This window comes from Mrakia frigida, assembly GCF_051309035.1.
Source record: "Mrakia frigida strain ATCC 22029 unplaced genomic scaffold BDY24scaffold_31, whole genome shotgun sequence".
In the NCBI taxonomy this organism is placed as follows: Eukaryota; Fungi; Basidiomycota; class Tremellomycetes; order Cystofilobasidiales; family Mrakiaceae; genus Mrakia; species Mrakia frigida.
In genome coordinates, this window is record NW_027481250.1 from 62,654 (window position 1) to 83,456 (window position 20,803).

At 53.7% G+C, this 20,803-nt stretch overlaps 9 protein-coding genes across 9 annotated transcripts; 2 read left to right on the top strand and 7 right to left on the bottom strand.

The window, feature by feature from the left end:
• Positions 1–74: 74 nt before the first annotated feature.
• Positions 75–1,855, bottom strand: HRT1 (SCF ubiquitin ligase complex subunit HRT1). Its single transcript, XM_076641739.1, has 7 exons — positions 1,411–1,855; positions 1,161–1,188; positions 985–1,035; positions 799–869; positions 401–449; positions 283–319; positions 75–181 (listed from the first exon to the last, which is right to left on the bottom strand). The coding sequence occupies exons 1-7, from the start codon at positions 1,531–1,533 to the stop codon at positions 169–171; spliced, it is 372 nt and encodes a 123-aa protein (XP_076493799.1). The 5' UTR covers positions 1,534–1,855; the 3' UTR covers positions 75–168.
• On the top strand, positions 1,856–4,210 carry BDY24DRAFT_398810 (uncharacterized protein). Its single transcript, XM_076641740.1, has 12 exons — positions 1,856–1,987; positions 2,092–2,211; positions 2,288–2,313; positions 2,429–2,543; positions 2,686–2,768; positions 2,837–2,970; positions 3,117–3,320; positions 3,478–3,574; positions 3,659–3,740; positions 3,821–3,849; positions 3,939–4,029; positions 4,114–4,210. Exons 1-12 carry the CDS (start codon positions 1,909–1,911, stop codon positions 4,167–4,169), a joined length of 1,116 nt encoding a protein of 371 aa, XP_076493800.1. The 5' UTR covers positions 1,856–1,908; the 3' UTR covers positions 4,170–4,210.
• A 73-nt stretch (positions 4,211–4,283) lies between these two features.
• Positions 4,284–5,427, bottom strand: BDY24DRAFT_398816 (uncharacterized protein). Its single transcript, XM_076641741.1, has 4 exons — positions 5,193–5,427; positions 4,984–5,014; positions 4,689–4,907; positions 4,284–4,584 (listed from the first exon to the last, which is right to left on the bottom strand). Exons 1-4 carry the CDS (start codon positions 5,363–5,365, stop codon positions 4,465–4,467), a joined length of 543 nt encoding a protein of 180 aa, XP_076493801.1. The 5' UTR covers positions 5,366–5,427; the 3' UTR covers positions 4,284–4,464.
• A 345-nt stretch (positions 5,428–5,772) lies between these two features.
• BDY24DRAFT_170772 (uncharacterized protein) lies at positions 5,773–8,953 on the bottom strand. Its single transcript, XM_076636253.1, has 14 exons — positions 8,539–8,953; positions 8,345–8,412; positions 8,209–8,238; positions 7,946–8,049; positions 7,792–7,807; positions 7,662–7,704; positions 7,410–7,500; positions 7,286–7,339; positions 7,086–7,207; positions 6,904–7,011; positions 6,734–6,828; positions 6,598–6,661; positions 6,516–6,521; positions 5,773–6,439 (listed from the first exon to the last, which is right to left on the bottom strand). The coding sequence occupies exons 1-14, from the start codon at positions 8,765–8,767 to the stop codon at positions 6,087–6,089; spliced, it is 1,383 nt and encodes a 460-aa protein (XP_076493802.1). The 5' UTR covers positions 8,768–8,953; the 3' UTR covers positions 5,773–6,086.
• Positions 8,954–9,450: 497 nt separating this feature from the next.
• Positions 9,451–11,806, bottom strand: BDY24DRAFT_417735 (uncharacterized protein; the record flags this gene model as incomplete). The annotated part of the gene is made up of 11 exons (XM_076643763.1): positions 9,451–9,678; positions 9,767–9,872; positions 9,955–9,972; positions 10,055–10,135; positions 10,207–10,283; positions 10,394–10,632; positions 10,697–10,794; positions 10,892–10,924; positions 11,004–11,121; positions 11,203–11,268; positions 11,611–11,806. 11 exons carry the CDS (start codon positions 11,804–11,806, stop codon positions 9,451–9,453), a joined length of 1,260 nt encoding a protein of 419 aa, XP_076493803.1.
• Positions 11,807–12,097: 291 nt separating this feature from the next.
• Positions 12,098–14,798, bottom strand: BDY24DRAFT_443810 (ferric reductase family protein; the record flags this gene model as incomplete). Its single annotated transcript, XM_076644801.1, has 11 exons — positions 12,098–12,278; positions 12,354–12,660; positions 12,731–12,922; positions 12,999–13,069; positions 13,158–13,371; positions 13,514–13,636; positions 13,711–13,813; positions 13,886–14,013; positions 14,094–14,115; positions 14,217–14,330; positions 14,400–14,798. The coding sequence occupies 11 exons, from the start codon at positions 14,796–14,798 to the stop codon at positions 12,173–12,175; spliced, it is 1,779 nt and encodes a 592-aa protein (XP_076493804.1). The 3' UTR covers positions 12,098–12,172.
• A 372-nt stretch (positions 14,799–15,170) lies between these two features.
• On the bottom strand, positions 15,171–17,187 carry ALG2 (GDP-Man:Man(1)GlcNAc(2)-PP-dolichol alpha-1,3-mannosyltransferase). Its single transcript, XM_076641742.1, has 6 exons — positions 17,081–17,187; positions 16,867–16,983; positions 16,381–16,788; positions 16,144–16,318; positions 15,914–16,053; positions 15,171–15,839 (listed from the first exon to the last, which is right to left on the bottom strand). Exons 1-6 carry the CDS (start codon positions 17,145–17,147, stop codon positions 15,208–15,210), a joined length of 1,539 nt encoding a protein of 512 aa, XP_076493805.1. The 5' UTR covers positions 17,148–17,187; the 3' UTR covers positions 15,171–15,207.
• Positions 17,188–17,249: 62 nt separating this feature from the next.
• Positions 17,250–18,452, top strand: BDY24DRAFT_398828 (ubiquitin-conjugating enzyme E2). The gene is made up of 8 exons (XM_076641743.1): positions 17,250–17,330; positions 17,426–17,524; positions 17,598–17,667; positions 17,737–17,744; positions 17,815–17,923; positions 18,007–18,068; positions 18,156–18,221; positions 18,328–18,452. Exons 1-8 carry the CDS (start codon positions 17,298–17,300, stop codon positions 18,337–18,339), a joined length of 459 nt encoding a protein of 152 aa, XP_076493806.1. The 5' UTR covers positions 17,250–17,297; the 3' UTR covers positions 18,340–18,452.
• A 487-nt stretch (positions 18,453–18,939) lies between these two features.
• On the bottom strand, positions 18,940–20,801 carry BDY24DRAFT_354581 (macro domain-containing protein). Its single transcript, XM_076637766.1, has 6 exons — positions 20,581–20,801; positions 20,275–20,381; positions 20,072–20,183; positions 19,857–19,992; positions 19,653–19,760; positions 18,940–19,539 (listed from the first exon to the last, which is right to left on the bottom strand). The coding sequence occupies exons 1-6, from the start codon at positions 20,733–20,735 to the stop codon at positions 19,075–19,077; spliced, it is 1,083 nt and encodes a 360-aa protein (XP_076493807.1). The 5' UTR covers positions 20,736–20,801; the 3' UTR covers positions 18,940–19,074.
• Between the last annotated feature and the right edge of the window lie 2 nt (positions 20,802–20,803).

A 20,803-nucleotide genomic window follows, 5' to 3' on the forward strand; every position in this document is an offset into this window, starting at 1 on the left:
CTTGGTTCGTTCTGTTTACGATAATTCTCGTTCGGTCTTGCTTTTCCCTTGCTGGGACGACGTGAGGCAGAGAAGAGAGAAAGAAAAAGAGAGATCGTAATCATAGACGCGCACACACCCCAACCCAACCCTGACACCAAGCCACCAAGGACAAGAGACCAGAGACATCTACCGACCGTATCTGTTGAAAGGGAAAGACGAAAGGGAGGGAGGATGAGCGAGTTGGATGAGAGGAGGCGACGGAAGAACGAGGGAGAGAGTAAGGATGAGCTGAAGACGCACCGTTGCAGTTCCCAGTCTCTGTTGTCGAGTGGACAGACTGTAGAGGAACAGGGACGAAAGGTGAGTTTGGACGAAGGAGACGAGAGAGCAGGGAGAAAGGAGGAGACTGAGTGCTGACCTTGTCGCGTCTTGAGCCAACGAGAAATGCAGTGGAAGTGGAAGGCGTGCTGTGAGAAGCGAAAAAAAGGGCAAAGGGTCAGTGAGGTGCCGAGAAGGAGTGGAATCGAGGTTGAGGAAAGATGGCGAAGGTCGAGTGGGAAGGAGGAGGACGCGAGGAGGAGAGGAATCGAGCTCGCTGCTTCGACGAGCTGATGTCGCAGCTGAGCCAAGGTGGCAGAGGCTTGAAGAAGAAAGCTGTTGCGATGCGTGGTCACGCTGAGCAAATCTTCTCGTCTCTTCAGAACCCTCGAGAGCTCGACCCTCCCTACCAGTCCCTCGACGTCTCTCCCTCCTTCCTCTCCCACCTCCCCTTCCTCCCTCCTCCCCATTCGCTCGAGGATGAGACCAGAAACTCACGTTACAAACACCCCAAGCGACGGTGCACTCCTCGTTCGTTGCCGATGCTTGATTCGCCTGGCACTCGATACCTACGAGGCCACCCAAAGCGAGGAAGGTGAGTAAGCTTGAGCTCAACATTTCCTTCTTTCCTCCCTCTCTCTCCACCCCATCGCAAGATCGAATGCAATAGAAGGGTGAACGTACACAGGTCCATGATCTGGTTCTTGCAGATGGCACATGTGTCGACGAGAATGTCTGAGAAGGAGTAGAAAGAAGAGGAAGGGAGAAAGAGAAGGTGGAGGGAGGGAGGGAGAGAGAAGGTGAGCCGACTGAGAGCGACGGAAGGAGGGTAGAAGGAGGAGGAGAAAAAGGGGACTTACCCCAAGCCCAGATGGAGACGGCGTTCCACTGAAGAGAGACAGAGGGAGGGAACGTCAGCAAAGAGGTTTCTCAAAAGGGAAGAGAGGAAGCAGAAGGAGAAGGAGGACGAGCTCATCTCCTCCCTCCCTCCCCCTTCTCTCTCCCTTCTCCATCGCCACCATCGCCCTTCTTCGAACTCTACGACGTCCCAGTCCCAGCTCTACCTGCACAGCTCCCTTCTCCACCTCGAGAAAAGAACGAAAAGCTCACCTTCTTGACCTCGAACTTCTTTCCACTTCCAGCTCCCTTTCCTCCCTTCTTTCCTCCTTCAGGCTTCTTCTTGATCACAGGCTTCACATCAGAAGTAGAGGCATCGACGTCCATGGCACTCATAGTACAAGAGAGGTTGGAGGGGAGTTGGGTGGTGGTGGTGAGAAAAGTGGTGGCGAGGAGATGAAGGTTTGGGGGAGGGAGCGAAGGAGGTGAAGGAGGAGGAGTCGAGCTCGGTCGTCGAGGAGGGTCCTGTCCCACCGGTGGACCGTTTCCAGGACAATTTGAAGATTTTCCGGCGACACTCCAGCGTACCCTAGACTGACTGTTCCCTACCCACTAAATTTCATGCCCGTCGGAATTCCAAAAATCGGTCGCACAGGTCACGAATCGAACCGTTCGAGCTCGCGTTGACGTGGCGAAGCTCACCTCCTTCAGCCCTTCAACGTCCACCAACCCTTTCTTTTCAGCTCTCGCTCTCTTCCAGTTTCAGGGATCATGTGGATACGGACGATCTTGCTTCTAGCTCTTATTTCGGTCGTGCTGGCAGCGAAGGATTTCTACAAGGAGCTCGGAGGTCAGTCAAGCTCACTTCAGCTCTTTCCCTTCCCTCCTTCACAAGCTCGCCCTTCGCCTTCCTTGCCTCGAGCTGATAGCTTTTGTTGAGTTGGGTGTTTGCAGTCGACCGTCAAGCCGACGATCCAACGATCAAAAAAGCTTACAAGAAGCTGGCTAGGAAGTACCACCCGGATAAGAACAAGGAGCCCGATGCTATCCAGAAGTTCGCAGACGTCTCTCATGGTTCGTCTTGCCTCCCAACTCCAGTCGAGCATGCTCTGAACTGACCTTGAGCTCTTTGTCTTCTCTCGATTATCAGCTTACGAAGTTCTGATGGATGCGGAGGTTCGTTCTCATTCTTTCCCAGCTCTTTGAACGAGCTCAGCTCGACCTCTCCTTCCCTCCCTCCCCTTCGTCGAGCTCACTTTCGCCTTCTCGTTCTTCGCTCCCGCTCGCACAGAAACGTAAAATCTACGACCGATACGGAGAGGAAGGACTCAAGCAGCAGCAGAACAACGGAGGAGGGTTCCATGATCCGAGAGATGTGTTTTCTCAGTTCTTTGGAGGGAGAGGAGGTGCGTCCATTCAGCCCGTTGTTGTCGTCGCGTTTGGAGCTCGTGCTCTTCATCGTTTGGAAGCTGCAGCTCAAGGAACTAGATCTTCCGACTTTCGTGCTCACCTCCTCGTGTTCTTACTTTTTATTTTCTTGATTCTCAGGTCAAGAAGAGCGACGAGGACCCTCCAAGCTGACCGAGATCGAGGTCGATCTGGGAGACTTCTACCGAGGAAGGGATCTCGAGGTGAGCCCTATCTGCTCCTGAAAGAGAATATCAGCCTGCAACTGACCACCCTCGCGTTCGCCTCGCAGTTTGAAATGGACAAAAACGTCCTCTGCGACCACTGTCGAGGAACCGGAGCTGCTTCCGACGGAGACGTCGTTCGTTGTGGAGGCTGCAACGGTCAGGGAGTCAAGGTTCAGCGGGCTCAGGTCTTCCCTGGAATGTAAGTACACCCAGTACTTTTTATAAGACTCCAAAAACCGTCGCTCGAGCCGTTTTTCGAGCTCAATCGCCTGACCCTCCGACGCGCTCTTCACTCTCTCTCCCTGTCCTCTCTCTCTCCCACACACCCATCTTTCGTCATCGCAGGTACACCAACATGCAAGTCACCTGTCCCGACTGTCAAGGCAAAGGAACCGTCATTCGAAAACCCTGCCCTCACTGCCATTCCGCCAAAATCATCCCTTCGAGGATCACCCTCTCGCTTCACCTGCCGAGAGGTGCACCGGAAGGGTTCGAGGTTGTCTTTGATGGAGATTCGGATGAGAGTCCCGATTGGGATGCTGGGGATGTGTGAGTCTTACGATTCTCAGTTCTGATTGAAGGGAGCAGAGAGGGAGAACGGAAGAGGGAGCGAGACGAGACGAGACGAGACGCGTCTCGACCCTCGATTGCTCTGCCGCTTTGCTTCGCTCGAGCTGACTTTTCCTCTCTTTGGGTTGATTCATAGCATTGTCCGAGTCCGCTCTCGAGTCGCTGAAGGCGAGGGAGGCTGGGGTAGGAAGGAGGGAGGGTTGGTTTGGAGGGAGACGCTCGGTGCTGAGGAGGTGAGTTTTCCGTTTCCTTCCTGTCTCGTTTTCTCCTCCTCGAGTCTTCTCCTCATTCTGACCTGCTCGTACGATCGTTTCCAGGCTCTTCTCGGATTCAACCGAACGATTCTCCACATGGACGGCCACGAAGTCGATCTGTCGAGGAAGGGAGTCACTCAACCTGGTTCGTTTGAGCTCGCTTCTCGCCTCTCCCCCCAATACCAGACTCTCGACTCACGCACTTCATCTTCTTCTTCTTTCTAGGCTATGTCCAAGTGCTCGAAGGAGAAGGTGTACGTCTTTCTCTTCCTCCCTCCGACGCGTCTCGTCTCTCGCCCAACTCCTTTCTCTTTTTGACCTCTCCCTCCCTGATCCCGTACAGATGCCAACCTACGGCGACTCCCCAACGGGAAATCTCTACGTTCACTACTCCGTCGTCTTCCCCAACGTTGTGCCGCCGAGTTTGCGCAGTGGTGAGTCGAGCGTCGCTCTTTTTGTTCCTCTCCCTCTTCTCTCTTTGCCTTCACTGACTCCAGATTTTCTTTTGACATGTGCAGACCTCGAATCAGCGTTCCGGAAAACGAGGGGTGGGAAGAAGAGAGATGAGCTATAGACGAAGAGAGGTCTTTATTAGATGGTCGTGAATCTCTTTGGGACGCGTTCTCGTCGAAGAGAAAGCAAGACGTCTTCTGCCCTGCTTCGTCCCTCAAGCAGTTCGGGAGTCCAAGTGTTACAACATAGCGTATCATAGCAGCGAGAGGTCCTTTAAACGAAACGAAACAGCGAGTGCAAAGCAAAAAAAAAAGCAAGAGAAAAAAAGCAAATAATCCTGTTGAGTCCCTTTTCCATCTCGCCATCTCGTCTCCCTCCCTCATTTTTAGTTTAGTCTAGGGTAAGAGAGCCGTCATCTACTTGCTCTCAGCCTCCTGCTCCTCCTTGAGCTTCCAGATATGAGGCGAGACGTATCCCTGCTGCTTGAGCGTCGACCTGTCGATGTATTTGGCTCCCTTGATGGACTTGAGGCAGGTCTGCGAGCACACGAACAGACGAGCGAAATTGAACGAGTCAGTCGAAGCCTCGTTCTACCCTCCTCTCGAATCTAGAGATCATCCAAAGATGCAAAGAGACGCACCTTCTCCTGGCATCGACACTCGAACCCTCTGTCCATGTCCCACTCGGTCGAAGGGTAGAAGAACGTCAACGTGTCCCCTACGGCCAGGTCCTTGAGAGCCTCGACCTTCCATTCCGATGCGGGCCAGCACGAGGAGATCTTGAAGGCGACGTTGGGATCGCACGAGTGGTTGACGAACAGGAAGGAGGAGTTGAGCTCAATGTGCGAGTCGGAGGAGATCTGGTTCGCCGAGGGAGGGGGAGGGAGGGGTCAGCGAGAGGTAGAGCAGGGGAAAGCAAAGAGGGAAGTGAATTACCTGGACGGAAGAGTAAGCTTTGGTAGCACCACTGAGAGGAAACAAGAAGACGAAGAAAAGAGCAAGAGCAAGAGCAAAGAAGGGGAAGGAACGAGGTCAACATTTGGATCTCGGAGATGACGAACTCGCTCTCCTCCCTCTTCCATCTCCTTCCCTCCTCTCCTCCTCTAGTCTCCATCCCTCCCTAGCATCAAACCGCCCAAACTCACGTCGAAAGTCCCTCGAGCGCCGCCAGCTTGTCTCCTCTCTTGAAGCTCTTGAGGACTTCCACATGGGACTGATCCGTCCCAGGGATCTGATGGACCTGAAGCAGGTCGGGGTGCGAGGTGAGGTGGTTCACGACAATGTTGGAGCCGGTGCCGTTCGGGGAGAGGGGGGACATGGTTTCTGGGGGTTGTTGTTGGGGCGAAAGAAGTGAGAGTGAGAAGGAGATGAGCTTGTGGTGGTTCGAAGAGAAAGAGCGAAAAAGTCGAAACGAACTTCCAAGATCAAACAGAGGGATGTCTTCCGGTTCAGGAGCGATTCTACCCGAGTGTTGGACGATTTTCTTTTTTAGACGGAGAGGGGTAGACAGAGAGCACGTTCAAGTGTGAGGTTGACATGTTTGGGGGTGTTGAAGGGGAAAGGGAACGAGGAGGAAGGAGATGGGAAAAGTTGTTTGGTTTTTCTCGACTCTCGCGCGAAACTTCGCCAGCGACGACGCGTCTCTTTCTTCTTTTGAGCCAAAGCAGTGTCCAAGAAACGGGTAAAGAGTGAGAAGGCTGTAGACAACCAAAAAGAGGGAGGGTGTTAAATGCTATCGAAAGTGAGGTAGAGCGTCCGTTTTTAGGAGATGAGGTCCCAAGAAAACGCAAAAGAAGGAAGAGAAAGAGAGTCCAACCCGTCAAGGGAAAAGGGAAAGAGAGAAGCGGTTTTGGAAAGGTAGGTGTGTAACTAAGGGGTAGAGTTCGAAAAGTGAGGTGGGGAGAGGAAGAGCAAAAGGAACGAGAAAAACAAAGACGAAAGACGACACCTCCCTCCCTCCCCTGGAGAACTACCGTTCAACCTCCAGACTCTTCAAACAGCACATCAACCCTTCCAAGCACTAAAGCAGCACAACCCGTTTAAAGAGCCAAAACCCCAACGACTCCAGCAACGAGTCCAACCACAACCGCTCCAACTCCCTTTCCTCCCGCGATCCTCGCTCCAGCGCCTCCAGTGTTGGCAGCAGCGGTTCCGGTGGCCGAGGCTGACGCGGATCGAGTAGCGGATCCAGAGACGGTAGCGGTAGCAGAGCTTCCAGATCCTCCAACGGCGGCTGAAGACGAGGCTCCCTCTCCTCCAGCGGTGGTTCCGACGACCTCTCCTCCTCCGGGCAAGGTTCCGTTGTTGGTCTCGAGGTAGGCGTCAGCGATGGTCTTTCCCTGGCACTCGATGATGCTGGTAAGCTTGAGGCTGGGGTTGGTTCGTCCGAGAGCTGTTAAAGGAAGAGGAAGAAGAGAGAAATGAGTCAGGACGGGCGAAGGGACGAACGGAGAGAGGAGGGAACGAACCGTCGGCTGTGAGAGGAGGAAAAGGAAGAGATTTGGGTCAGTCCAGTCAGGGAGAGATTGATAGAGAGGTCAAGATACTCACGAAGGAAGTAGTTGGTAGCGAGAGTGACGGTGAGAGGGTACAAGTCGTGCTCGAGGGAGACGAACTGAAAGCGAAGAACGAGGAAACTCGTCAGAACCGAGAAGCAATCCATTCTGCGAAAACGAAAGCTACTCACTCCAGTCTCCATCTTGGGAAGGTTGGTATCGAGGAAAGCAGTCCAGTTTCCGAAAGCCTGAGCGGGAGTGAGGATGGCGGCCTGGGCGTTGAAGTCTGAAGACGACCGGAGTCGACGCGTCGGAAAGTCAGTACGAACGACGGCGACGAAGAGCTAGACTTCGAACTCACCCAGCGAGTCGAAGAGAAGATCGGGAGCTCCAGTGACTCCAGACCACATGACGGGAGTCAAGTTCATCTGAGCAGCGATGGCTCGTACTCGGTTGTCGATGTCTCCCTCTGAAAAAGGACGAAAGAGAGAAGGAAGTCAGCTTGCTCCTCTGAAGAGAGGAAAAGCTCGAAAGTAGACGAACGAGGAGGCCTAAAAGTGAGAGTGGTAACTCCGATGATGTCCTTGATGAGCTTTCGAGTCCATCCGAGCTCAGCGACGATCTGCTCGTTGGTGAGGGTAGTGAGCTGAGGATGCGACCAGGAGCTGGAAGGGAGGGAGGGAAGGTCGAAGTCAGCGCGTGTTTCACCCCGATACTCTCGCAGGAAAAAAAAAGAGACTCACTGTCCAGCAATCTCGTGTCCCCGCATGTGCTCGTCCCTGAGAACATCAGGTTGTCTGTTGGGAACCAAGAGGAGGAGCGTGAGCGACGTGTTCTTCAAGAAATCAGAACGCGTCGTGAACGAACCCAATGATTCGAGACCCGATAACGAAGAAGGTAGTCTTGAGGCTGTGCTCCTCGAGGTAGGCCAGAAGGGTAGGAGTAGAGGTCGAGGGTCCTAGAGTACACGAAAAGAGGAAGGTGGGAGAAGGGGAAAGAGGGGTGGGTTCGTCCTTTGATCAGCTTCCAAGCCTTTTTCCTTTCTCCTCTGCTCCCTTCCTCCGCCGCTTCCACACATGATGGGTTCTGGAGGGACGAGAGGGAGAAGGAGAAGCTCACCATCGTCGAAAGAGGTTCCCCAGGTGTTCTTCTCGGGGCAGGTCTGTTGAGAGGAAGGAAGAGGTGAGAGGTCAGAGGAGGCGAGGTGAGGAAAGGAAAGGTTGAGGAAAGGGGAGAAGACAGAACGCACGACAATGTCGGTATCGCTGATTCGTTTCAACCATCAAAACGAGGTAAGCTTTAGCTTCACCATCCTTAAACGTCAAATCGCTTCGCGAGAAGTCCTATCGTGGAAGGCAAACTCGAGCGAGGGGAGAAGGAAGGAAGGGAAAGTCAAAGCTCACGCGTTGCACTGTCCGCACGACCACCAGCACCGACTCGTATCCGCGAGGGCAGCAGGGTTGTCGGAACAAAGGTTGGGTCCAACGTTGGGAGTGTAATCAGGGACCTACAGACCGAGAGATCAGAGAACAAGTCAGCAAGCAATCAACCAAAAGAAGGAGGGAAGGTCGAAGAGGAGGCGACGGCGTTTCCTCCCCTTCCCCTTCCTCCTCCGGCTCGATCAAGATGTGCCTGCTCCACAGCAGACAGAGGGAAAGACGCTCACCTGAGTCCAATCAATAGCAGCAACCCAAGCCTAGAAAAGAGGAGCAAAAAGTGAAGAAGGAAGGTCAGTTCGAGAAGTCTCGAAGGGAGAGGGAAGGAGGCGAAGAGCTCGGAAAGGGAAGCAGGAAGAAACGTACCTTGACCTCGTCAGAGTCTACAGGAGGGGTCACATCCTGAGTAGGGTAAGCTCCAGCAACGGCAGTGTCTAGAATCCAACCAAGAAATAAAGTAGAGTCGGCTTCTGCGAGCGAGGGAAACGAGCGTTCCATTCATCCCACGGACCCCTCCTCTCTCCTCCTTCCTCTCCTCCTCTTTCCCTCCCAAAACTCACAAGAAGGCAGCACCGGACTTCCCGCCAAACTAGGCTGAGCTCCAGCCGCATGGGTCTGCACGGGAATCAGATCGATAGTCATGGAAGGGGAGATGGAGGCGAGAGGGATAGCATCAGAGGCGACCTGACGCTTGCCGTTGTACTGCTGGTTGTAAGCCTGTCCGACGCAAGCCTGGACGAGAGAAGGGAGCGAGACGAGCAGGGAGAGGGAGACGGTCGTGGCGAGCATAGTGGAACCGAAAAGAAGGAGGGAAGGGAAGAGGTGGGTGAGGGTTGGAGGTGTGAAAGGGAGAGGGAACAACAGAAGGAAGGAGCGACGGAGAAGGGCTTGGTATTGGGGTTGATTGTCACTCGTTTTCAAAAGGAAAACTTCAGTTCTGCCTGGGTCAGCTTTGAAAACTAGATACTGAAGGAGAGAGAGAGCTCATCATGGTTGGGAGGAAAGCTCAATTGAAAATCAGAAGCTCATCCGCGTCGTCGCAGTACCCAAATAGAAAGGGGAGGGGGAGGGAGGGACGCGTCTGCCGAACGAACGAGCGGGGAAGGAAGAGGACGTTTTCGACGCGTTTTTTTTGCTATGAGAACGTTGATTTGGAGGTGTGACATCCTCTTCTTGGTTCCGAAGCACTGCTCGGTGGGAGGTGAATAGAGCAGTAGGGCTTTCGAGACGGTCGATCACCCCCGACGCGTCGAGGTTCGTTCGTCTTCTCCGCTCGTCCTTCAGTCTTCTCTCAGCGTCTGTATTTCGTCCATCGAGCGTCAAGATACAGCGTTAGGAAATATTAGGGCAAAACGTATAAAGCAAATGTCCGTTTTCGGTGTGGTCCTAGAGAAGCGAAAGGAAACGAGCGGCGACAGCGAGAAAGGAAAGTCGAACTACAGTAAAAAGGAGGATGGAACCACGTCTCAAGCCTACTCAATGATCACCCTCTTGCCACCGCCACCCAACCCTCCCAACTCCGCTCCCTCCCCATCGCCAGCTTCCTCGTCGAAGTACTGTCCTCGAGGCGTTGAAGCGTTCACCGTCGCTGCTTCTCGACTCTCCTTCAAACCTGATCCGAACTGACGAACAGCGACGAAGATGCCGAGACCGACGGTCGTGAGAGTCAGGAGGGCGTTGATGACGGCGAGGACGATTCGCTAGAAGTAGGGGAAGAGATAGAACGGTCGAGAGTCAGGTTGGAGTCACGTCGTTGGGAGCAGAAAAAGGAAAAGCAGGAGGACTGACGAGGATGTCGGTGGTTTGAGTGTACCAATCCCATTTTTTTCGAGGAGCGTAGACTTGGGTGAAGGTGAGAGGGATGAGGATGGAGGTACCGACGAGAAGCCAGGCCCTATGCGAAAGAAAGAAGAAACGGCGGACGGTGAGCGAACCGGAAGGAGGAAATTAGAGGTACGAGCAAGCAATAAGCTCACAGAGTTATGTACATCAACCTGAGGGATAAACGAGGGACGAAATGTGAGCGGCGTTCAGGACTCGAGGAGAGAAAGGAAAGACGCGTCGACGTGAACTCACACTCGATGCTCCTTCATCAAGGCCCAGATTGCGAGGAGAGGAGTGAGCAGAAGGACGTATTGGATAACCATAGCGAAGATTCTGAGAACAAAAAGGCTCGTCACGATCCTGAGAGCGAGGGGAAAGAAAAAGAGAAGAGGAAGCGACCTCACATTAATGAACGAGTCGACGACGCCAGAGGTCGAACGGTGTCTCGAAGGGTTTGAACGGCGAAGATTGTGGAGTAGATCTGTTGACAAGAGATTGATGAGAGATGGTAGGAGATCAGCGAGGAGAGCCGATTCGTCGCGTTTCGTGAAAGACACGACGTCGATTCGAAGCAGCGAGACGGAGACTCACAGCGTAGATAGCAGTAAAGAAGACGTTGACTTTGAAGAGGGTACTCAGTCTCAAGTCCCAGTCGTTCATTCTCTTGAGACCGAGATCTCCACCGAGATTTCTGAACGCAACCCATCCGAACTCTTTCGCCAGCTTGTAAGAGAACCAGACGTAGCTGACTTGAGCGAGTCCGATGACGATGGGTGCGGCTGTGAGAAGACCGATGTAAGCGTTGTACGAGTCGAGAGCTCGTCGACAGGCTGGAGAAGGGACAGGGTCAGCATGAAGTCAAAGACGCGTCGAGGTTTCGCGAAAGATGCGTACGGGTTCCAACTTCTGCATCCCAGCCCGCCTCTCCTCCGCACGGACTTGACTTCCCATTGCTGTCCTTCTCGTTGAAGAAGGCATCGAAGGCGTTCACACTGTTGAAGAGAGAAGATCAGACATGGGGAGGAGGAAAAGGGAGAGAGAGAGTCAGACCACTACGAAAGATGCCAGCGTTCTGAAGCAAGCACTGACCGTTGGAAGATAGAGTAGAAGAGAATTGGGATGCTTAGGGGTTGACCGACGAGGAGATACGGAAGTCAGTGATGTTTTGAGCGATCAGAGCGACGCGTCGAGTTTGACTCACTTGAACGCTGAGACTGAAACGACCTGCACGATGTTCGCCGATCGCAGAGCATCCAGGCAGAGGAAGACTATGCTACAGAGAACAGCGTACTGGACTCGAGTGAAGTTGTCAAGGTGTTCTGTGGAAGCGAAGGAGTGATGGAGGAACGGGTCAGCTCGAGGTGCATGAATCGAAGTAGAGAGTTCAAAGGCTAGCTCACGTCTCCAGAAAGGATCTCGTACCAGTATCGAGATGAACGTGATGATGATGATGAACTCTATCAGCACTGTTGATCAAAAGAGAAAAGCTGGTCAGTCTCTCCTGAGCTCAACGGTCTTGGACTGCTTTCTTTCCGCTCTGAGACTCTTCGCCATCTGAACGAGCTCTACACTTTTAGCCCGAACTTGGAGTCCTACGAGCATCCGAAGTGACCGGAGGAGCTCCTACGGACTGCTTCCTCGGAGGGAAGAGCCAGGGGAAACAGAGAAAGAGGCGGCAAAGAGGGAAGGGAGCAACGGCTCGAGCTCAACATCGCCTGCTCCTCCCTCCCTCTCCCTCTCTCCTTCTTCCACACCAGCCCACTATTCATCCCCATCAACGAGACAAAGCGACGTTCTTCGATACTCACCAGTAGCAAGGAACAGTCTCTGCGACCACGATGATAGAAACCCTCCTCCTCCTCCTGCCTTCGCACTACTGGAGTTTCGATTGAGGGAAAGTCGGTTACTCAATCTCTTCGACATCTGGTCTTGACTGCTGTTTGGAGCTGGCGAGGAGATGGAGCGGTAGAGGGATTGAGAAGACTTGATGAAGTCGAGGGTCATGGTCAGAAGCGAAGGAGGGGAAGGAGGCACCAAGGGGTCGAGGTTGAGGGGAGGGGAGGGAAGAACCCAAGGGGAGCGTGGCGTTTTCGGCGAAGAGCATCGCTCTCCCTTCGCCCTGAAATATCAGCCGTGAAGTCCGAGACTTAATTAGAATAGGTTTTTCCGATGTTCAGACGGAAGATTTTCTCAAAGGATGGGGAGGCTGGGAAGGAAGGAAAGGAAGACAGGAGGCGTTCAGTCTTCTTCATTCGCGTCAGGGGTCGCTTGGTTTTGCTCGTCGGATCAGCTTCAGTGGTGAAAAGTTTCATGGTAGAGTCTACAGGAGGTGGATTAAAAGTACAGAGAGTTCGAATCCTGTGCAAACGACTAGAGAATGAAGGTCTGAGGGTTATATTCGACTCCTCCGACGCGTTGCAGCGTTTTCTTGTCGACTGCCATCACCTCGTCCCCCATCTGAGAAACGAGGAGGTCCCTGGAAGGATAAGATGATAGGGAAGAGTCAGTAAGAGCTCGTCCGAGAAAGAAAGAAGGATCTACGTAGACTCACGGACCGCAACAGGCGACGACGACTCCTCCCTTCGTCGTTCGATCTGTGACTGATTTGAGGATTTCCGTCAGAGGAGGACGACGACCGAAAGAGATTGTCGGGATCCGATCTTTGGTGAGAGGAGAGGAGGTGGAGCTTGAGATTTTGATGGCCTGGAAGAGATTGGGCGAGGCTCCTCCGTCGACGGCAGCGAGGGGAGTCGTGCAGAAAATGAGAACGGTGATGTTGAGGTTGGAAGAGGTTGTGACGCTAGAGGCCGAGAGGTCTAAGATGAATTGGAAGAGGGGAGTGATGAGGGTGACGTCACCTACGAAGGAAAGAAAGATCAGTCGGGGGAGCAGAACGACAGAGAGCAGAGACGAGACGCGTCGACACACCTGGCTCTCGAACCGACCAGACCACCACCAGCTCCTTCGTTCTCCCTTTCCCAGACTGAACATCCCTGACAACACTCTCTGCGACCGAAAGAGCGAAGGAAACGCCGCTTCCTCCAGCGACGACGAGGACGGATGAAAAGAGCGACGAGACGAAGTTGCACTGCCCGTAGGATCCCTCAAGCGATATCGGGACTGTATACAACAAAACCGTAGAGTAAGTGAGCTTCGAGAGTGAAGTTCCAAAGCATCTAGAGGAAGAAAGGCTCACTGATGTTTGCACAGTCCTTCTCCGACCCGTTCTCGTCCAAGCCCTCCTTCGCCAAATCGTGAAGCTTCTGCCTGCTCTCTCCGAACCGTCAACACAGATATCAGCTCTGGTTTAGCTCGTAAGTTCGCTCCAGCGTAGTAGAAAAGAAAGGAAACTCACGTCCACGATCCGTTGATCTTGCAGAGCAATCTCACCCCTTCTCCGTTCTCGCTCGAGGCGATGGTAAACGGATGACTCTCCCACCCAACGAAGCCCATTCGCTTCGAGAAGATCCGTATCCGAACGTGTTGTCCAGGGAACCATCCTCGTCGAACTGAAGGGATCCGGATGAGAGTCGTGCGAGAGCCCGGGAGGGTGCTGAGATGAGCAGAATCTGCGCAAGAAAGGAAGACGAACGTCAATCAGTTCACGACTTCACGACTCCTCTCCTAAGTCTCCCCGAGAGTACACAACCCCCACGAAGCACATCGCCCAGCCTATCAGTCTGCTCTCACTGAGATCGAGGGACGACTCACGGATCCTCGACGTCGTCCAGCGATAGATGTAGTTCGAGGCGATGTAGGCGATCACGATCACCAGGAAAGGGAAGACAAAGGGAGAGTGAAAGTTGAGCCCTCCGATGAAGAAGCAGAGTCCCACTGCGGTCAGAACGGACAAGAATGGGGATCAGTGAAGGGACGGAGACGAGAGAAAGCGCGTTCGTCGAACTGACCATGATGTGCGATCTTGAAGGTCTGGTAGTACCTCCTCCGCACCGGTCGAAGCGAGAGGAGCATCATCAAGTTGAGTCCGAAGTAGGAGATCCAAGCGTTGATCTGAGTCGGTCGAGAGAACGAGATCAGTACCTCGAAGACGAATCGAGAGGGGAACGAACGAAAACGACTCACGTTGACGCGACGCTTCATCTCCTCAGCAAGCGTCCCATCTCGTCCGAAAGCGACCATGTAAGCGGCGACGTGGATTGTGACGATGAACCAGAGAAGTCGACCCATCCATCGGTGCAGCCAGTTGATCGCTGGAAAGGTGGACGGGAAAGCAGATGTCAACACGACGGCGAGAGAAAGGGAGAGGAAGCTCGCTCAAGCGAGAACTCACCTGCATATCCTTGTTGCAGGATCTGGTTGGAAGACGAGGGAGTCAGCAAAGAGCCTAAGCTCAGCAACTGGAGGAGAGACTCGCCGTTCCCAATCCGAAGCACTTGATGCTGAGAGCGGCAACGAAAGGCAGCATCGCCAGAGACACATATCCCGTTCTCGTCGCGTCGCCGAGGAAGCTGGATCCGATGGAAGATGCAAGAGCGACAACGATCACGAAGGGAAGAAAAGTGATGATCTGACAGTGAAAGAAAAGAACCCCGACGTCAGACTCGAACGCAACGCGACCCCTCCTCGGCTCACTCACCTGCAACACGCTCAGGTTCAGCCAACGGACGTTCTTCGAGTGAACGGGAATCCCAGGAGGGATGGGAATTCTTCGTAACGGCCTCGAGTTGACGAGAGGCGGCGGACTCCAAGCTCTCTCGTGCTCCTCCCCTTCTCCAATTCTTTCCTCGACCCTCAACGACCTCATCGGCGTGTCCGACGACCTTCTTTTCCCTCGAACGCTGCTGAAGTTGCTCGTCGACGATTGCCCCGAGAGCCACCATCCCTTCTTCCATCCACCGCGAGAGAGGAGAACTGTTGTCCAAGGGAGGGAGAGGATGGCGAAGAGGAGGAAGAAGGAGGAGAAGGAGAGGAGGAGGGCCAGAACTGCGTTTTTGGATCCGGCGCTGATGACTTCGTGATGGGCTGCTGCTATCATGATGAATGCAATGGTGGTGGTGGTTGAGAGGGGAGTCCATGAGGTCGAACGAACAAAATTGGGAAGGTGGTTCGACGAGCGAGGGCGGGAAGGGAAGGCGGCGCGAAAGGGATGCGATGACCTGAAAGGAGGATCGATCGGACGCGCTCGAGATTGACTTGTTGCCCGTCCACTTCCGGCTCAGGTTCCTTCGAATCTAGACGGGATCAACAACCAAAAATCCAGTCAGACGTGCGGTGATGGTAAAGACGATGAGAAGGGAAAGGGTACCTACGCGTTGAGTAAGTTGAAAAGAAACGCCTTCTCGAACGAACGAAAGGATGAAGCTTCCTCGACTCTCTCTCGCCCTGAGAAAGAGATCGAAGAAGCTGCATCATGAGAGCAAAAAGTATAGCATCACAAGAAGGTTCTAAATACCCAAGATCGATCGAAGCACCCAGACTCCAACTGCCGCTCCAGCTCCAAGGAAACCCAGGGCGAGGATCAACCTCCCTTCGTCGAATCCTACGGATCCCATCTCCTCCGCCTTCCTGCACACCACCTCCAACCTCTTCCCCATCCCAATCAAATCGAACCTCTCCTCGACTCTTTTCTTCCCAGTCTCTCCGACCTTCCTCCTCTCGCTCGCTCCCATAACAACCAACCTCGCCAACGCCTCTCCCCACTCCGCTCCGTTGGGAGTTCTCAGCAGACCCGTTCCTCCTCCAGCTTTTCCCTCAGGCGAATCGAGGTCGACGACCGTCTCGATAGGTCCTCCACTGTTGGCGGCGAGGACGGGGAGGCCACAGGCCATCGCTTCGACGGGTCCGATTCCGAAGTGTTCGTTTTTGGGAGTGTAGAGGAGAGCGAGGGTCGAAGGAGCGGTGAGGAGAGCTGTTCGTTGAGCAGTGGAGAAGTTCAGGAGGAAAAGGACTTGGGTTGCTGGAGGGACTTTGAGGGAGAGTTCCGAGAGGACATGGTAGGAGAGGGAGTAGGAAGAGCAGAGGGTTTTGAGTTGGTTGAGCGTCGTGACGTTGTCCTGGGTTTGAGGGTCGTAGCCACCTAATGTGGTAAGAGGGTACAGTCAGCGAGAGCCTGAGAAACGTACAAGATGATCAGAGAGGGAACAACCGTACCTGCTACAACGAGTCGGAGCTTGGAAAAGGTCTCATCGTCGACGAGTCCGTCCTTGGTGAGACGAGCGAACGATTCAATGGCGAGGGCTACGTTCTTCTTTCCTTCGAATCGGTTGAGCGAGATTATAGTTGGGACGTCCCTGAAGTTTAATAAAGTGAGGCATGACGGTCAGCTCTGGGAGGCCTAGTGATCTTGAAGACGATGAAGGAAGAACACGCGTCGAACTCACGACTTGACCATCTGAACCTCGATGCTCTTCCCCTCCTTCTCGTTCAAAGGGACATAAGCCCCAATATCGATCCCTGGATAGATGACTTCCGGTACGATGGACTTGAGAGACGAGAAGGCGTGAGCGTAGACCTTGGAGGTGAAGATCGAGTTGGCGACGACGACGTCGGCTTGACCTGCGAGAAGAAAGCGAATCAGCTCGAGTTCTCTAGACTTTTAAAGCTTGATGGGTACCAACCAGTACTGAACTCCTCCAGCTTATCAACTGGCATCCTGTAGAATCCCTTGAGAACCTCCTTCAGCCCAACAGCCTCCCTCTTCTTCGGCCTCCCTGCAGCCTCCGTTCCCTCGACGCTCACGTCCCATCCTCCGCTGAGCAGCTTGTCGGGGAAATGACAGTAGAAGACGACTCTCGTCTGGAGGAGCCATCGAAGGAGAGGAACGCAGACCGAGAGCTGGTCCACGAAGAAGACGTCGAAGGACTGGAGGTCCGGGATGGGTTGCATCGAAGGAGGAAGCCAAGGGGTGAGGGAGAGGAGGAGGGAGAAGGTGAGGTGAAGTTGACGAAGGATGGCCAGGATGATGTGAAGAGACTGAAAGATGGACCGGGGAAGAGTGGCTCCGAGGACGTGGGTCTTGAGAGTGCCTGGGAGGAGAAGAAGGAAGAGGTGTGAGCTGTGGCGAAGGGGAAGGAGGGAGGAGGGAACGAAAGAGTCGAGCTGACCATCTCTCGTTTCCTCAAAGCACCTCGTAGGATCGTGTCGAGAAGTGAACAGCTCAACTGAGTGGCCTCTCCTCTGAAGGGCTACTGCTGCATCGACGACGAGTCGCTCAGCTCCTCCTGTGGGGCACAAGGGCAAACAAAAGAAGGAGGAGGGAAGGAAGGAAAGGAGGTCAGCTCGCGAATGATGAGCTCGAGGGGACAGATCGATACGAACCGATCCCTAGATCTGGATGAATGAATCCTATCCGCATAGGAGGTCCATTCGCTTCCGTTTTAGCCATCGAGAGTGAAGATTTTCAAGGGGAAAGCTGTGGAAATGGGTGAGGGTTTGGGAGAGGGAGGAAGAGAGGTCAAGCTCGCTCCTTTTCCTCCCTGACCAAAAACCTCGCTTCTCAACCTCCAACCACAACTTTCAACCTACAACTATCGGAATGTCGGGAACCAGCGTTCGAAGAATCCAAAAGGTCTGTTTGAATATCATCCTCTCAGCTTCTGCGACTGAGGAAACGAGCTGACCTTCAACCTCTCCTCCCCTCCCCCCTTCTCTCGCCTTCCCCAGGAGCTCGGAGACATTCTCAAGGCTACAGATCTCGAGGGGATCACTGTAGAGACGGCAGATGAGAACATCTTGCTCTGGACAGCCTTCCTTGCCGGTCCTGTAAGCTCATCGTGGAGTGTTGTAGGAAGGAAAGATGAAGCTCACCACTCCCCTCCTTCTTTCCCATCTCCAGCCTTCGTCCCCTTACAAGGGAGGAACTTTCAAGCTCTCGATAACTTTCCCTCCAGAGTACCCTTTCAAAGGTGAGCATCCTTACTCTTCGCTCATCCCACAAGATCAGAGCTGACTTTCCTTCGTCTCGTCTTCTTCAGCTCCCATCGTTCGTCCCTCCTTCGTCTCTCCATTCTCACCTCTTCAAGTCTGACCGAGCACTCTCCTCTTTCTCACAGATCAAGTTCATGACCAAGATCTACCACCCCAACGTCGACGACGAGGGAAACATCTGTGTTGGTTTGCTCAAGGCCGACGCTTGGAAGCCAGCCGTCAAGATGTCGCAAGGTCAGCTCCCTCTCCTCTCTCTTCCTCTTCTTTGCTCTTTCCGGTTCCAGAAGCTGATGCTTATCTCTTTCTCGGTGAGTCAGTTTTGATGAGCATCTACAATCTTCTCTCGGAACCCAACCCCGACGACCCTCTCGTTTCGACGGTCAGTTCCTTCTCGTCTCTCTCCTCTCATCTCTCTTCCTCCCTCGTCCTTGTCCTGAACCTGCTTTTCCCTCGCGTCCTTAAACAGATTGCCGAGCAGTTCCGAACAGACAGGAAAAAGTACGATGCGACTGCGAAGGACTACGTCAAGAAGGTTCGTCTCTCTTCTCCTTCCTCTCTCTTCGACGCTGCGTCCCTTCTTTTTCCTGGACGCGATTTCTGACTCCATTTTGTGCATTTGCATATTTCGCCTTATCCAGTACGCCTCCTAAACCTCAACTATCTACCACCGCTCGCACGAAGCGACGTTCAGCGACAGCGACCTCAAAAAGGGCGACGCGTTCGTCGGTTAACGAAATCTCATGAACTCTGCTCTGATATCGATATGGTTTCGTTACCATCGCACTTCTTGCAAGGTCCTTCGGCCCCGACTTCATACCGTGCGTTAGTTGAACCTAGCTGGTGTTTTAGACCGTTGTCATGCTCAGGCTGCTTGAAGGGGACGAAAGGTCGAACGTCAAGTACCCTCGAAAGAAGTCTGGCTGAGCTGGTTTGGGAAATTTTTCTCCCTCAAATCGACTTCCCGAAAAAAACGAAGGGTAGATCAAAGGGAGGGGGACAGCAGGGCGAACGTATGGAGGCGAGTCGCCCGTTCGAGGCGCAGACGCGTCGTTCATTGCTCGCTCGCTGCTCCCTCTTTGAACGCACGCGCGGTTGAGCCACTTGAAGTGGATAGTTTCTCTTATGTGGGTTAAGCGAAGGTGATCCGGACTTCCCCAGGAGGTAGAAAATGGAGAAGGAAGGAGACGGGAAACAAGAAGACGCGTCGCTCACTAACGTTCGGTTTGCGACCTTTCTGCAGAGAACGAGATCACAGCTCGTCAGGTCATCAAATAAGCAAGTAAGCAAGAAGGAGAGAGGAGTACATAGAGAGAGAACGAATGGGAAGCGACGGCGTCTCGGACACGAAATGCAAAGAGAAACGAGGGAAGAAGACGATATCCGAATCAAAGCTCCTTCACCTCCTCCGGACCCTTCTCCTCCTCCACCACCCCACCAACCTTATCCATCCTCAACTTCTCCTTCCCTGCTCCCTCGCTCTCCTCCTCCTCTCTCTCCCTCTTCGCCCCACCACTCGTCGTCGTCGTCGTTCCTTCAACCTTCTCCTCCTCAACCACCTCCCTCCCCTCCACCGTCCTCTCCTCGAACGAAGCAGAAGCCGATGCCATCGAAGTATCGCTATCAGGAACGGCTCCTCCATCCTCCTCCTTCTTCTGATCCTTCTTGAGAGCATCGTCGAGAGCGGACGCGACGTCCTTCTCCTCGGCGGGGTTTGGCGACGAGGAAGTGTTGGCGGTGGTGAAGGAGTCTCTGGAGATGATGCCGAAATGACTAGGGAAGTAGAGGGGGAGGAGGTTGTAGTAGACGGAGAGATCCTTTTGGGAGAAGACGATGAAGATGACGCGCTCGAGCTTGTGGAGAGGAAGAGGAGGGAGGGCGGGCGGAGAGGAGGTCAGTTCTTTGGGACGGTTTGGAACGAGTAAGAAGGGAAAACAGGGGAGAAGGTAGAGGACTAAAGACTTACAGTAGATCCTCGGTCGGTAGCGAGGAATTCTCGAACGGTGTCAAGAGCGACGCGAGTTGCTGGACCGATCGGGTAGCCGTAGACCCCTGTGCTGATTGAGCAGAAGGCCTGAATTCGAAGACAAAGGAGCAGAAGGTAAGGAAAAGCTTGAAGTCAGACGAGCGAGAAAAAAAAAAGGACGAGAGAGAAAAGGAGAGGCTGTACGATCGTCTTCAACCCTTCCTGAACGGTGAGCTCCAAACATCCCTGGTAGCAGCTCCTCAGAAGCCTCTCGCTCTTGTCTCGGTTGTCGAAGCTGAAGATGGGTCCGACGGTATGGGCGATTCGTTTACAGGGGAGGCTACCAACCAAAAAGAGAGAGGATCAGCGTTCGAGTTTGGAGAGGGAGAGGGAGGGAGGGAAAGTCGAAGCTCACTCACTCGTAGGCGTCCGTCATCTTGGTCTCTCCAGTCTCAGCTCCGTTCAAAGTTCTACATTCCTTCTTGAGTCCAGGTCCAGCAGCCGAGTGGATAGCACCGTCGACTCCTCCACCTGGAGAGAAAAGGAGGCAGAAAGGAAAGGGTCAGTCAGAGAAGACGATCGATCTTCCCGACTGTTGAGCTCGTTCGTGAGAGATGCTCACCTCCGAGAAGAGAACTGTTGGCAGCGTTTACGATGACGTCTACTGCAAACTCGGTGATATCTCCCTTGACGATGCTGATCTTGTCGAGGAGAGCAGCGTTGACGGGGCTGGAGAGGAGAGAGGAGAGAGGGAGGCAGGCAGGCGGGCGGAGATGGGGCAGGGAGAGGGAATGTTCACACAAGTCAGCTCAAGAAAAGTAGATGGCTTCAAAACCTTTGAGGGCTGAAAGTTCTACCTCTTCTCTACCCCGAGACGAGGCAAACCACTCGAAAAAGGTCAAAAAGATGGAGCGATGGCTCGACTCACTGGACGACGGCTGGAGGGTCCTCCGAGTCGAGGGATCCGTCCTTGTAGAGATCGTGAATTGTAGGAACATCCTCTGGTTTGATAGCGTAGTCGTCTTGTTCTCCGTCGTCGATTGGAGTGTTGGAACCGTGAGAGGAAGAAGGTGGCGAGTTCATCGTTGGTCGTCGTTTGAGGGGAAGGAGGGGAAGCCGAGCTCTCCTCTTTTTTCGAGAGAGCTCGCGGG